The 15665-nt window shown below is 47.4% G+C and overlaps 1 protein-coding gene across 1 annotated transcript in view; it reads right to left on the bottom strand.

Moving 5' to 3' along the window:
- Positions 1–15665, bottom strand: part of ABCC1 (ATP binding cassette subfamily C member 1 (ABCC1 blood group)) — a 126110-nt gene that overhangs the window by 61744 nt on the left and 48701 nt on the right. Inside the window, exons 7-10 of the mRNA XM_019666077.1 lie at positions 15196–15327; positions 5836–6066; positions 4947–5124; positions 3500–3661 (exon numbers count right to left, since the gene is read on the bottom strand). Coding sequence (XP_019521622.1) covers positions 3500–3661; positions 4947–5124; positions 5836–6066; positions 15196–15327 — 703 coding nt within the window. The remainder of the gene's footprint in view (positions 1–3499; positions 3662–4946; positions 5125–5835; positions 6067–15195; positions 15328–15665) is intronic.

Genomic DNA, 15665 nt, shown 5'->3' on the forward strand with positions numbered 1-15665 from the left:
CTGTTTTCCATAGTGGCTGCACCCATTTGCAATCCCATCAACAGTGCACAGGGTTCCCTTTTCTCCACAACCTCGACAACACTTATTTGTTGATTTATTAAGGATAGTCATTCTGACAGGTGTGAATTGATTTTAATTGTGGTTTAAATATGCATTTCCCTGATGACTAGTGATGTTGAGCATCTTTTCATGTCTGCTGGTCATCTGTACGTCCTCTCTGGAGGAATGACTCTTCTGGTCCTTTGGCCATTTTTAAATTGGATTGTTTGGTTTTTTCGTGTTAACTTGTACGCGTTTCCTCATATATCTTAGATATTGACCCCCGTGTCATATTGTTAATTAACAATGTTGTTCATGAGGTAATTCAGATTACATACGTTTACGAATATCTTCTCTCATTCAGTAGGTTGTCCTTTTTTTTTGTTGATGGTTTTGTTCGCTGTGCAAAAACATTTCAGTTTGATATAGTCTAATTTATTTTTTTTCTTTTGTTGCCCTTGCCTGAGGAGACATATCCAAAAAGATACTAAGAGTGATGTCAAAGAGTTCTTGCATCTATGTTCATCAGGATACAGTCCTGTAATTTTCTCCTTCTGCAATGTTTTGTCTGGTTTTGGTATCAGAATAATGTTGACTTAATAGCATGAGTTTGGAAGTGTTCCTTCCCCTTTAATTTTCTGAAATCCTTTACGAAGGATAGGTATCAATTTTTCTTTGAATGTTGGGTAGAATGCACCTGTGAAGCATTCTGGTCCTAAACGTTTATTTGTTGGAAGGGTTGCCATTACTGCTTCAATTTCACTACTAGTAATCAGTCTGTTTACATTTTGTATTTCTCCCTGGTTCAGTCTCGGAAGATTATATATTTCTAAAACTTTATCCATTTCTCCTAGATTGCCAAATTTGTTGGCATATAATTATTTATAGTCTTCTTTAATGATTCTTTGTATTTATATTTCTGTGGTGTCAGTTGTAACTTCTCTTTCATTTATGATTTTATTTATTTGGGCCCTCTATGTTTTTTCTTGATGTGTTTGACTAAAGGTTTGTCAATTTTATCTTTTCAAAGAGCCAGCTCTTAGTTTTCTTGGTATTTCCTACTGATTTTTGGTTTCTATTTCACTTATGTCCACTATTTCCTTCCTTCTGTTTACTTTTGTGTTTTGTTTGTTCTCCTTTTTCTAGTTCCTTTAAGTGTAGAGTTGGATTGTTTGAGATTTTTTTGTTTGTTGAGGTAGGCCTGTATAGCTATGAACTTCACTTGTAGAACCGCTTTTGCTGCATCCTACAAACTTTAAAAAGTTGTAATTTCATTTCCATTTGTTTCAATATAGTTTTTGATTTCTTGTTTGATTTCCTCTTTCATCCACTGGCTGTTCAGGAGCGTGTTTTTCAGTCTCCTCATATTTGTACTTTTTTCCAGTTTCCTTCCTCTAGTGGATTTATAATTTCATGCCATTGTCGTCAGAAAAGGTTCTTGCTGTGATCTCAAAATCCTCTTGAATTCACTGAGGCTTGTTTTATGGCCTAATATGTGATCCATCCTGGAAAATGTTCCACATGCACTTGGGGGAAAAAAAAGTGTATTCTGCAGTTTTTGGATGAAATGTTCCATGCATGTCTATTATTAGTAGATCTTGTCTACTGTGACATTTAAGGCCATTATTTCCTTACGTTCTGTCTGGATGATCTATCCATTGATGTGAATGGGGTATGAAAAATCCCCTACTATTATTGTATTACTGTGGAATTCTTCCTTTATGTCCACTAATAATTGCTTTATATAAGTAGATGTTCCTATGTTGGGTGTGTAGATATTTACAACTGTTATGTCCTCTTCTTGGATTGACCCCCTTATAATTCTTTCAGTCTGTACGTGACTTTTGATTTGAAGTGAGTCTCTTATAAGCAGCATATAGATGGGTCGTTTTTTAAAATCCATTCAGCCACCCTGTGTCTTTTTATTGGAGCATTTAGTCCATTTACATTTAAGTAATTATTAATAAGTGTGTACTTATTGCTCTTTTGTTAATTGTTTTTTGGTGGTTTTTTAGAGTTCTCCTGGGTTCTTCTTCTCTTGATCTCTTCCCTTGTGTTTTGCTGTTTTTCTTTAGTGTTCTGTTCAGGTGCCTTTCTCTTTGCTCTTTGTATATCTTTTGGAGGTTTTGATTTGTGGTTACCATAAAGGTTATATTCATCATTCTTCACCTATAGCAGTTTACTTTAAGCTGATAGGCATTTAAGTTTGAATATACTCTATAAGGACTAGTTTTCATCTCCTCTCTCCACACGGTTATTGATGTCATATTTTAAATCTTTCTGTTTGGTGCATCTCCTAACTATTGTGGTTTGAATTTGATCCCTTTTTCTGTTGACCTTCATAGCTTTTTAAATGTTTATTGTATTTATGAAATATTTGCATAAATATATGAGGTTTTTTTTCCCCTTTCTCGTAGTTTCTTATTTCTGGTTGGGGCCTTTCCTTCTCTGCTTAAAGAAGAGCTTTTAACATTTCTTGTAAAACTGGTTTAATGGTGATGAACCCATTCAGTTTTTTGCTTGTCTGAGAAACTACTTCTCCTTCGATTCTGAATGACAAGCTTGCTGGATAAATTATTCTAGGTTGTAGGTTCCTCTCTTTCAGCACTTTAGAGATGTTCTGCTTACTCTCCTCCGCCTGCAGGATTGCTGATGAGAAACCAGCCGATAGCCTTACAGGGCTTCCTTTGTATGTAACTCTTGCTTCCTTCAAGATAGTCTTTGATCTGTATCTTCTCCTATTTTAACCACAACATGTCTTATTGTGGGCCTGTTTGGGTTCATCTTGTTTTGAGCTCTCTGGGCTTCATGGACCTGGGTGTCTGTTTCCTTTCCCAGGTTAGGAAAGTTTTCAGCCATTATTTCTTTAAATAAAGTTTTATGTTCCCTTCTTTCTTCTCCTTCTGCAATCCCTAGAATGCAAACATTTAAGCACTTGATATTATCCTAGAGGTCCCCTAGGCTATCCTTGGTTTTTTTCACTCTTTTTGCAATTCTGATTGGTTGGTTCCCACCAGTCTGTCTTCCTGGTCACTGATCTGTTCTGTGTTCAGCACCCTCCTACACCACTGCCCGCTGATGGATTTCTATCCCTTGCAACCAAGAGAATCTTGACTAACATAATTCAAGACTAGTGAAAAAATGAGTTCAGTTAGTGTTTTTGAGGATACAGTGGGCAAAAATATGGGGTGTATGTTGTAGGGTTAATTACACACACTGTCAAGAAGAGACAAATGCAAACGAATATCATGCCACCAAGGAGAACATAAACCCAACAACTGAAGAATGGAATAAAATACCCAGGAATGAGTTCACAGGCCAGAACATAAAATGTACATGACGGCAAGAAATACCAGTGAGCTACAGAGGTTCTTATCTTGGACACCCACTCCCTCACCCCCACCGCCCACACTTGGAGGTCCCTCCCTACGCACGAGGGGGAATGGCGTCAAACACACACCAGCCACAGGAGGTAGAGCGCAAGGATGACTTGCAGAGGGGCTGACCAGATCATGTTAATGTATGTGGTCAGGTCCATGAACCTCTGGGCGTCCACAGACATGAGGTTGACGATCTCCCCGACCGTAGAGGATTTTCTGGCAGAATTGGTGATCACCAGGGCCTATGGGACAAAGGAGAGGGAAAGAGGGTGAGTGCGGCTGGCTAAGAGCCCTCAACACCGTCTCCAGGCGCGTGTGGAGGAAGGAGATCGATCGCCCAAGAATGGAAAAAGCCACCGCTCTTTCCTTCTCCCCAGCTGAGCTGTCTGCCTTCCTAGCTTGTCCATCTCATCGCGAAGCCCTCGCTCTTATCAACAGCCCTCACTGCCTCCCCGTCAAGCTCTTCGATATGAAGTCGCCCGAACCCAGGCTTGGCACACTTTAGTGTGTGCCCACTTCACTTGGGAAGTGTATTCCCATGCAGGCTCTGATTCAGCAGGTCTGGGTGGGGCCGGAGACTCTGCATTTCTAACAGACTCCCAGGTGATGCCAATGCTGCTGGTCCCCAGACACACTGAGGGATCAATGTCTAGGCCAGGGTTTCTCAACCTTGGCATTCCTGACCTTTGAGGCTGGATCATTCTTGGGGGGGCTGTCCTGTGTGCACTGTGGGGTGTTTAGGAGCATCCCTGGCCTCGCCCCACTAGGTTCCCCCACCCCCAGGTATGACAACCAAAAATATCTCCAGAGATGGCCAACATCCCCTGGGGCACAAAACCACCCAGCTTTCTCAAACATGATTGCACATGATTACCCGGAGACTTTCAGAAAGATTGATGCCCAGGTCCCACCCTCAGAGATCCCGATTTAGTGGGTCAGGGTGCGGCCTGGGCGTGGGAAGTTTTCGAAGTTCTCCAGGTGAGTGTAACATGCAGACAGGACTGAGAACCAATGATCCAGTCCATCTTTCCCAACTATCTACTAGATAGTCTTTTCCCAACCTATGGGGCCCAAGTGGTGTCACTGTCCCAGGGGCTAAGGAACAAAGGGAGCGAGAAGGTAATCCAGTTCCTTTGAAGCTGTTTGTGCCCAAATGCCCGCTACATAGTCTATCATCTAGGGAAGGGACCATCTACTCAGTTGAAATGGAGAGTCAGGACAAGCTCAGACACAGAATATTAATAGCAGAGCCAGCATTTAAACCTGGATCTCCCCAAATCAAATACCACCTAAGAAATCCAATTACCCACGGCTGACATGGGGGCTCACCCACATCCTACAGGCTCACCCTGAAATCAGCTTGGCTGTGGCCTAAGACCTGACGGTCAGTCCTTGCTATCTGCAGTCATCAAGGCCACCCTCGTGCTACTCTCCAGAAGCTGGGCTTAAACGCCCGCGGAGGTCCCCACTGACCCAGCCGCGTGCCTCCAGGTTCTGCCTACGTGCCCGTGACCCGGCCTCCCTCACCTTCCGGTAGACGGCCCCGATGACGGCGGTCTTGATCCTCATGCCGCTGACGAAGCAGATGTGGAAATACTGATGTAGCACGAGGGTCTGGAGGCAGGCGCTGATGAACAGGAGTGCGGTGTAGAAGTAGCCCTGCCAGTTCGGGGCCTCCTTGTCGTTCACAAAGTTGATGAGCAACCTGCGAAGGAGCAAGGACAGAGCCCGAACTGAAGTGGCTGTGACACACACGTGCAGGGACACGTCCTTTGGTTTCAGAGTTTTGACTTTCTCCCAGGCCAGGCCAGGCGGGCATTACCACTTCCGTTTTAGACATGGAAAACCAAACCGGGGCGTGATCTGGCTGTGTGTGGTCACCCAAACGGCTCCTGCAGGCCAGGGTGCCTCTGCCTTAGGCTTCTCGCACTGATGGCTCCATCTCATCAACCAGGAATCACCCAAAGGTGAGCAAATAGAGAGCAGATGGGACAGAGTAGGGAGGGTTAAAAAATAAATGTGTGCCCCCAAGAGACACACAGAGAGAGAGGAAACAGAGAGTGTGTAAAAAATGGAGGGAGAGAGGGATGGAGGGAGGGAGGTAAGCAGAGACAGGAGAGAGGTGACTTCCTTTCTGACTCTCTGGTTTCACACTTCGGTTTTCATGTGACCTGACGCTCCTCACTTCCCAAGACAATCCTCTACCTTCCCCTTTGGGTTTCACGGAAGCCTAGTAGGTTTCTGTAACTTGCAATCCAAGTGGCCTTAATTAAGATGCTTTTAAAGAAAAGCAGGTAGATGGGGAGATGGGGCTGTAAGGCCCCTGAGCATGTCACATGGCCCGAAGGGAGAGGCTGGCGCATCGCGAGGGGCGGGTCAGGGATGCGAAGAGTTCCCCAGTTGGGAGAGGTCTTACTTCAGGATCTCTGGGCCGGTGAACATCATCAGGTCGTGCACGGCCTTGAACAGGAAGCTCATAAGGAAGTAGGGTCCGAAGGTCTTGTAGAGCACCTTGAACAGGGACGGGTCCCGCTCCTTCCGGGAGGGCTTGACAATCAAAGCCTCGGCCTCCTCGTTCACATCCACTTTGGAGCCGCTTTTAGGCTTGGTGGGATCCTGGGACGGGTACACGATCTTCACCAGCTGCCTGGAACACAAGGAGTGTGGGGCCACGGAGGGGTCAGGACTCAGCCCGCCGGCTCCGGGGACAGGGCCAGGGAACCCCGCCCTCCAAGGAGGCCTGGCCAAAGAAATCCAGTCACCGCAGAGGCATCTTAACATGGTGGCTATAGACACAGACTCAGGATCCTGGCTCAGCCACTGGCCAGCTATGTGACCTTAGGCAAGTTCCTTAACCTCTCTAGGCCTTAATTTCCTCCTCTGTAAAATGGGGATAAAAATAGGACCTACCTCATAGGGCTGCTGTGAAAATTAAATGAGTGACTATACATGAAGAGCACATAAAAAAGTGCCAGCCCCAAAATGATCTACAGATTCACTGCAATCGCTATCAGAATCCGCCAGCTGGCTTCTTTGTAGAAACTGACAAGCTAATTCTAAAATTTATATGGAAACTCAAGGGACCCAGAACAGCCAAAATAATCTTGAGAAAGGAAAACAAAGTAGGAGGACTCACACTTCCCAATTCAAAACTTACTATAAAACAACCAGAATCAAGATGGGTGTAAAGACAGATGTATGTATAGATCAATGGGCCAGAATTAAGAATCTAGAAATAAACCTGAATGATTTTTGAGAAGGGTGTCAAGACCATTCCAAAGAATAGCCTTTTCTATAAATGGTGCTGAGAAACTAGATGGCTACAGGTAAAAAAATGAAGTTGGACCCTAACTTCACAACGTACATAAAAATTAACTTGAAATGGATGAAAGACCTACACACAGAGCTAAAGCTATGAAATTCTTAAAAGGCAATACAGAGGTAAATCTTCATGACCTTGGATTTGGTAATAGAGTCTTAGATACGACACCAAAAGCAGAAGCAACAGAAGAAAAAAACACAGGTAAACTGGACTTCATCAAACTCAAAAACGTTTGTGCTTCAAAAGATACTATCAAAAAAGTAAAAAGACAACCCACAGAATGGGAGGAAATATTTGCAAATCCGAAGTCTGTTCGGGGACTTGTAACCAGAGCATATAAAGAACACTTCCAATTGGATAAGGAAAAGACAACCCAATTTAAAAGGGGCAAAGAGGATGTGCAAACAGCCAGTAAACACATGAAATGTCTCTCAACATCATTAGTCACCAGAGAAATGGAAGTCAAAATCACCATGAGATATTACTGCACTACGATAATTATCACCAGAAAGTCAGATAAGAACAAGTATTTGCAAGGATGTTGAGAAACTAGGCCTTCACACGGGCCCCTATGGAGGCCCCGCCCACTCGGAATAGGATGCTGTAGAAATGATGGGGGACCACTTCCAAGATCTGGTCGTAGGACACACTGCGGCTTTCATTTTGCCTTCTCTTAGGTCATTCACGCTGGCCAAAGCCAACTAATGGCCATGTCGTGAGGACACTCAATGAGCCCTCCGGAGAAATCCCCGTGGTGAGACCTTGACAGTAGCCGCACTAACCTGCCAACCGTGTGCAACCTGGAAGTAGATCCTAGAGCCCCAGCCGAGCCTTCAGATGACTGCAGCCCCGGCCACCAATGTGACTGCAACCTCAGGAGACCCTGAGCGAGAGCCACCCAGCTAGGTCACTCCCAGATCCCTGGCCCAGAGAAACTGGGTAAAATAGTAAATGCTCACTATTATTTTGGGCTGCTAGGTTTTGGATAATTTACAGCAACAGATACACCGCCCCCAACTCCCATCTACCAAAATGCAATCAAGGTAAACCCTCAAATAGCCGAACGTGGGCGCCACCGCTGAAAAACATGCCAGAACTTGATCCCCACCCAACAACCCTAACATTCACGGCTTGCAAAACGCTTCCACGGTATTTGATTTCAGGGGCGTGTTGCTTGTCACCATTTATGCCACATCTGACCATTTGGACCACATGAAACTCCCTCCTGGAGACCACAGCCTTCCAACACACCTTGGCTCTTTCTTCTGTCCCCACTCCGAACTGTGGTCCATGGTCTAGGCTCCGTCAAGTCCTTATCTGTCCCTTCTGTGCTCCCTGCCCCAGGAAAGGACCACAAACAGGAATCATCCCTGACCCCACCCCCTTCATGCTCCCTAAGTCTGTTCAGGTGTGTGTCCTGTCCATTCCACTTCTGTGATGTGTGTAGTCATCCATCCACTCTTCCCATCTCCACAGCCTCCAGCCCACTTAAGTGACCATCTCTGGGACCTCCTCACCACTCCATTTTCTTCCATTCTTGTTCCCTTACAACCAATTCCCAGTGAGATTGTCCTAAAAACACATCCTTCTCCTCCTTCAACTCCTCTGACGGCTTCCCACTGCATCCAGAATAAAATCTAAACTCTGTGTGACGCTGGACAACTTCCTACGGCCGCTGAGACACATTACCACTAACTTAGTAGCTGAAAACCACACACATTTACGATCTCATACTTCCAGAGGTCAGAAGTCTAACGTGGGCCCATCGAGTTGCGTTCCTTCCAGAGGCTCTCGGGGAGAAGCTGTTTCTGGCCCTTTCCCAGCTTCTAGAAGCCGCCAACGTTTCCAGGCTCGAGCCCCGTTCCTCCATCTTCCAAACTGGCCATACAGCATCTTCACCTCTCTCTCTGACCTCCTGTCTCCCTCCAATAAGCACAGTGGCCCACCCAAATAATACACAACCATCTCCCCATCTCAAAACCCTACCCTTCGTCACATCTGTCAAATCCCTTTGCCATATAAGGTAACAAGTTCACAGGTTTTGGGGATCAGGACAAGGACATCTTTGGGGTGAAGGGTCATTATTCCACTGACCACGGAGGGTTAGTTCCGTTTTCTGCTGTCAGCAGGACCTCCTAAGGTCCTTCCCAGATCACTTTCCTGACTTCCCTAGAAGCTGGGCTTCTGGCGAGTTTTTAGTACGCTTTCTTTTAGCTCACACATGCCTCCTTGGCAAGGACGACAAGAAGGTGGGCAGAGAGGAAGGGAGTGGCTCAGCCGTTCCCTGTCCATTATCTGCACCACTTCCCAAGCTGGGCCCTGGCCCTGGGCCTGTGTGGCCTTGCTGACCCAGGGCTGTTTTCGGTGGCCAGGAGATGGGCTGCCAACAGGGAGGAGGACGGCCCAGGCCTGGGTGGAAAAGGTCAATAAGAGTAGAAGGGGGCCGGCCGAGTGGCGCTATGGTTAAGAACTGGCTTGGGATGCCAGAGGGCCCCGGTTTGGATCCCACATATGAGGGCCAGTGACACTGCCCTCCACAGCTAAGATGCTGAACAACAGCTCAACCTGGAGCTGGGCTGCTGTGAGTCGCCAGCAACGGCATAGGCTGCAGCCCCTGTGGCAGTGGGTTGCCATGGGCTACTGTGTGTAGCCAGTAGCCAGCGTGAGCAGCCAGCAGCCGCAGTGAGCGACCGTCCAGAAGCTGGTGACTGGGGCCGGCTGAGTGGCTCAGTGGGTTAAAAGCTCGCTCAAAAGTTTGAACTCTGAGCAACAGGGTCCCCGGTTTGATTCACGGTCCGAGCTGAGCTGCTGCTGAGCTCCAATAGGTGCCAGGATGGCTCAGCTAAAAAAAAAAAAAAAAAAAAAGCCGGCAACTAATGTGCCTCGCCCGGGAAGAGCGCAATGATGGTGCCAACTTGGGCCAGTGAAGCAACGTCCTCCACAACTAGACTGAAGAACAAAACGACAGCGACTTGTCTGTTCCCCTTCCCCCAATTCCCCAGCACTGTTCCCTTCCCCCCAATTCCCCAATAAAAATCTTTAAAAAAAAAAAATAGAGTAGAAGGAATCAGCTAAGGCCTAGTCAGGAAAAACATATCTAGGGAACACGAGGCCTACAAGTGAGGAAGGCGTGCCCGGAAGGGGGAGGAAGCAAGTCAGGCATCTGAACGGGCCAGCTGGGAGGGGAATGGAAAGTTGGAGCAGGAAGGACTGAGTCAGGAGAAAACTGTCCAGAACAGGGAAACAGAAAGGGGCAAGGAAGCTGGAAACTGGGAAGAGAAAGGGGCTTGCTGACTCAGCTAGATTTCGATGTGGGCAGAGGTGCCCATCCCAGTCACTCGTCCACATATGAACAGAACACCCGCTCAGGGGTCAGGCACTGGCAGAGCCCCACCATCAAGGGGACAAGTGAGAGAAATGCATCAGAAAATGCGACGTCACAAGCCTGTGTGAGGGGAGCGATCATGGCGGTTTCCTGGAAGAGGTGACATCCAAGCCAAGACCTGCAAGACGAGGGCACAGGTCCAGCTAGGGAGGGAAAGGGTGCTACAGGCAGAGGGAAAAGGATGAGAAAGACCTGGAGCTAAGGATTTTGAGAGAGGTCAGGCAGAACCTTCCAAACAGCAGAACCTTGGGGGAGCCAGCGCAGTGAGGAGCTGCCAACGGCTTTGTCACTTATTAAATAAGATTCCACATTTTCAGGAATATACTCTGGGCATGGCCTTTGACCCATAATACCCAATATAACACAGAAGGGCAGATCTGATCTGCAATCACAGGGAATGGATGGGACAAACATAATGCACATTTCCACTCTTCTTAGAGCTCACAATATATAGGACAAGTTTTGGAAGCCACGGAAGGGTATGACACCCACCCTCGCATACACAATTCCTTGGAAAGTCCAGCCCTGGTAGGATTTTATGCGTTGCTTACAACTGTAAATGACTCAAGATGTTCTTCCTGTTTATTGGTTGTTTTTTTTTTTTTTTTGAGTGCTTTTGCTTCCTTAAAAGCAGAGGCTTCGCAAGGTGGGGCTGTTTTGCAAATTTGCCTGCTCTGGTTGTCACAACATCTAAGCCAAATACCAGGCCGTCCGTGAGGTCCCGAACAGTCCGGAAGGAAGTCAATCCCACCAGGAATCCATCCACGTAGGTGAAAGGCCTGCCTGAAATTACCTAAGTCTAGAACCCAGCTCCATCTCCCAACATAAATCCATACACAGTGTCTATGTTCCTTTTGCAAGCTTAAATATGCCTCCATTTTTTTTTTTCAGGGATGTGACAATTGTGTCCACATATTTTGGAAAGACCATATATTTTGTTAGGAACTTTGCCAGGGGTTGGTGACCTCTTTGCAAAACCTGGTCTGTGGGAGCCATGATGGCTCTGGTCTCCAGAACTGCACACGCCGAGTCAGTCGGGATTTGCGGCCGTCACAGACCCATCTCTACTTGGGAACCAGCGGCGATGCTTCACTTCACATTCCAGCATGCGCCTGGGCAATCACACGTGGAAATACATGTCCTTCTATCACAGACTCCTCACCTTTCAGTTTTCCTTTAAGGTCTAGAGAGGGCATTCTGCTGATTTTATAAGTTAAGATACATGGTGGATTGTTTTTATTTATCTGTTTCCTTAAAGGTGAGGAAGAGAGTGATGAAATAAAAAGGAGTCACTATAGTCAAGCTGCTAAATTCCTAGAACCAAGTAGGTTGAGGCCTAAGGAAACGACTCTATTCTTGTTTGAACTAGCCAGAGGACTTAAAGTGCTGACCTTTCCAGACCTGCGTCAATACCCGGATACACATCAGACCTCCAGGTAACCCTCTGATTCCCTCCTGAAGGACTGAGGAAAGAATGTTCACGTGTGCAGACGGCCTGACATCCAGTATCCAGACCATCGGTCATCCAGAGGATGACCAATCCAGAGACTAAAAACACAGGACTGATTCTTCTCAAGAATGTACTGTTTACCGTAAGAACTCTTAGCTTGTCTTCCTTCCCTGGAACACCTGAAACTGCTCAGAGACCCAGCCTTTCCCCCAAGATAACCAGCAACCCTTGAGGCAGCAGGAGACAGTAGCCCAGACCTGTCTAACAGTCAGAAGGTCCAGACACCTGGCAGACTGAAGATAACATCTTGACCTAAGTTATGCTTTAGTTCCTGAGCCCTAGGGTGGAACAAACCACTGGCCGCTTTCCCATGACACCGGACAGAGGGATGCCAGAGCAGACCTCAAGACCTCAACAAATGATTTATTACCCTTGCCTCACCTCTGACCAATCAGTTCCCAGCACGACCCAAACTCTTAACCCACGGTGTCTTGTGAGTTTGCCCTATAGAACCTGTGACCCACATGCCATCAGGGAGTTGGGTCTCAGCCTCCCTGTCTCCAGACTGGCCAATTCAATATTACACTCTTTTTCTTTCTAAACTGCAAACTCCTGCCCAGGCATCTCTTTGGGTCAGTGCACAAAGGCAGACGGACTCAACAACACTTGGGTCCCGGTAACGCATTCTGAGTATTGCCTAGTTGGTTGCCAGTTTGCAGACCCTAAGACCCTTGAATAAATCTTTAGCATTCATTTCTAGCCAGACTCTTTGTGAATTCATTCGACAACACCCAGTCAAGGAGGTGTTACAAAATCTTTGTCTTCAAGGGGACCGTGAGCCTGAAGGGTTGAGAACCACTGCTTAACATGCATATTTTGGAGAGTTTGGTTTTTTGTTTGTTATTGGATATTTGCATTCCTTTATGAAATAGAGACAATTAGGTAAAACAGTCACCCTTTCTTCAAACATTGCTTTTTAAACATATAGCTTCCTTGGGGTATAACTGATACACGATCAACTGCACATAATCAAAGCGTATGATGTGATGCGTTGTGACATATGTCCACACCTGTGAAACCACCAGGGAAATCAAGGTAACGAACATATCCATCTTCGTTCTGTCCTGCCTCTGGGTTATTCCCTCACACACGTCTCTAACTCTCCCCCTGTCGCAGAAAGCCACTGACCTGATTTCTTTTACCATAGAATCATTTCCATATTTTAGGACTATGTATAATGGAATCACCTAGCATGTACTCGTATCTGGCTTTGTTCACTCGGCCGAAGTGTTTTGAATGTTTTTCATGTTGTCAAGCATATAAATAGATAATTCCTTTGTATTGCTTCAATGTATTCCCTGGAATGGCTATTTTCTATGATTTGTACGTCTATTCATTGTGAATGGATGCCCGGGTTGCTTTCTGCTGTGGCCATCACAAATAAAGCTGCTGTGAACATTCCTGTACAAATCTTTTATGAACATGTGTCTTCAGTTCTCTTGGGCATACATCTAGAAGAATGGCTGGCAGTATAATAACTGTTTCACTTCTTTAAAACCTGCCAAACTCTTTTCCAGAGCCGCAGAGTCATGTTATAATCATGCCAGCAGGAACCACAGTCCCAAACAACCTTAACCTATGGGAGGCCACAAATCTAAATTTCCACTCCATTTTGTTAACCTCAAAACCATTAGATACCAACCAAATGAAGAACTGGATTTTAAAACCCAAAGGTGGAGGGGAGGCAGCTCAGGGCTCAAGAGGGGGGCTAGAGAGGGTGGGAGGTTGGGAACCGAGGCCAAGAAGCCAAGCCAGACCCCGCCCAGGGCGCCGTCACCTGTTCCCCAGAAGGCCAGGGACATCCAGCAGCCCAGAGCCAGCACCGGCTACCTTTGTTCTCTAGCTAACTGAACAGGCCTCGTTGCACAGGGACACACCAAATTCCGGCCTAGAATAGGACTCTCCCCTCCACTCCCCTCCCCCATGTCCACAGGAGCCAGATGTGGCTTCCGCCTCTAGAGACAGAGCGAGTGACTCATCTGCCAATGTCCCAAGGTAATGAACCCCCAAGCTGAGAACGCCTGAAGGCCAAGGTATTAATGAAGCCAGCGCCCCTCGGGTGGCCCGTGTTCAAACTCAACAAGCCAACTGTCGCCATGTCCTTCCAGGCAAGATGGAAGCACCGAGACTGGTGCTGTGCCCAGGTGAATAAACACAACTGCTGGCCAGGACTATGACCTGACTTATCAGATGGCGACATGGCTTAGCAGACGATGACATTTATCTCACTGAATTCTTAGAAAGCCCTGTGAAAACTTAGAAAACTAAGTTGACAGGCAGCCCCGAGGCCCCCACCCGGGTCTCCTTGTCTCCACTCTCACCCACAATCCACCCTCCCTAGGGCAGACCAACTGGCTGTTATAAAACAAACTCAGACGTGCCACTGCTCTACATCAAACCCATCTCTACCATCTCACCACACTTGGGATCAGGCCCTAACTCACTCCCATGACCTGGGGGACCCCTGTAAATACTTCTCCTTTATCTCCTCTGGTTCTCCCCCTCGCTCACTCCGCCAGGGCCACACTGGGCCCCTTGCTGCTCTGGAAACATGCTGAGCTCACCTCTGCCTCAGGGCCTTTGCACTCGCTGTTCCCTCTAACCGGAAAGCCCTTCCCCCACATAGGTGCATGGCTCACTCCCGCCTTCAATATGAGTCTCTGCTCAAATGTCACCTTCTCAGAGAGGCCACCCTTGACGACCGCATCTACACCGGCTCCCCCAGGCGCCCTTGCCCTAACTTCCTCATTTTAATCTCATCATGACACTCAATGCTCTCCAGTTTCTTGTCAGTGTGTGTTTGACTCCCAACGTCCTGTCTGTCTCACATCTAGAATGAAAGTGGCACCAACCACGGAGCCTGTCTATTTTGTTCCACTCTCTGAACCCCCAGGGCCTAAACAGCGCCAGGAACGTCTGCAGTGGTCAACTGTATCAGCTGAATGAATCGATTCAGGGCCAGGCCAATGACGCGGCTCCTTGTTCAAACCCCGTCGCCTTGCTGCCGGCCTCTCCCCCAACACCTCCAGCCACCTTCACTGGGTGAGCCCCAGGGACACAAAATGGGGCAGCGCCTGCCAGCCACCGTGGGTAGAAGGCTGAACCAAGCAGTCTGTGAGGCTCAGGGGACAAGGAGTGGGGAAATCCAAGCTAAGAACATGGCCTTCTTGTCAAGACGGATGCCGCAGGCCAGGCACTTAAAATGGCAAGAACGCTCAGGACGCCAGATGCCCGGACACAGGCTGAGGAACTGACTCCGGGAGGGCAGGGTCGCACGCCCTGGCCACACCCTCACCGAGGGTCATGGCCAACAGAATCAATCACTTCTGCCATGGACATTTTTCTCTCTTCTTTTCTACCCAAATGGCCGTAGCTACAGGTAAGATGCCATTCTGATGAGCAAACCGTGGCTGGGAGGAGTGATGCAACTTGCCTAGGACCATGAAGCTAGTAAGAGGTGGCACTGCCACCATTCTGGGCCATGGTGGCGGGAGGGAGGTGACCAGGTCGTCCCACAGTGTGTCTGGCTTTCCCCTGTGGCAAGAGGACTCGTACTTACTTTCTGGATTTTGCACATTCCTTCTTCCAGTTCTTTACCAACATGGGCACCACTTCTTCCGACATGTCCTCCTTGTTTAAGGACCAGAGGTCCGTGCTCTCCAGGGGCTGGCGGTAGCCCAGGATCATCAACCTGGGGCCAAAACACAAAGAGGGAGGAGATGACAGTCGGGACAAAGGGGATGATGGCAGTCACCGCCTCCGCAGACGCCCCCACGCCGTGGCAGTCCACCGCAACCGGGAACAGGGTGCAGTTGGGACAATCCGAATATGGATGGGCACATTACATAATCATTGCTAATTCTGTTAGGTCACCCAGGAAAAATGGCCTCGTTTTTTAGAGATACATCCAGAATATTTAGGAGGGAGCTATCAGGATAGCTCCAATTTACTTAAAAAAAAAAAAAAAAAAACTTTTGAAGGCCGCTATGGCAAAGCATTAACAATTGCTAAATTGGGTGATGAGTTTAT

This window comes from Hipposideros armiger, unplaced genomic scaffold (assembly GCF_001890085.2).
Source record: "Hipposideros armiger isolate ML-2016 unplaced genomic scaffold, ASM189008v1 scaffold_460, whole genome shotgun sequence".
NCBI lineage: Eukaryota > Metazoa > Chordata > Mammalia > Chiroptera > Hipposideridae > Hipposideros > Hipposideros armiger.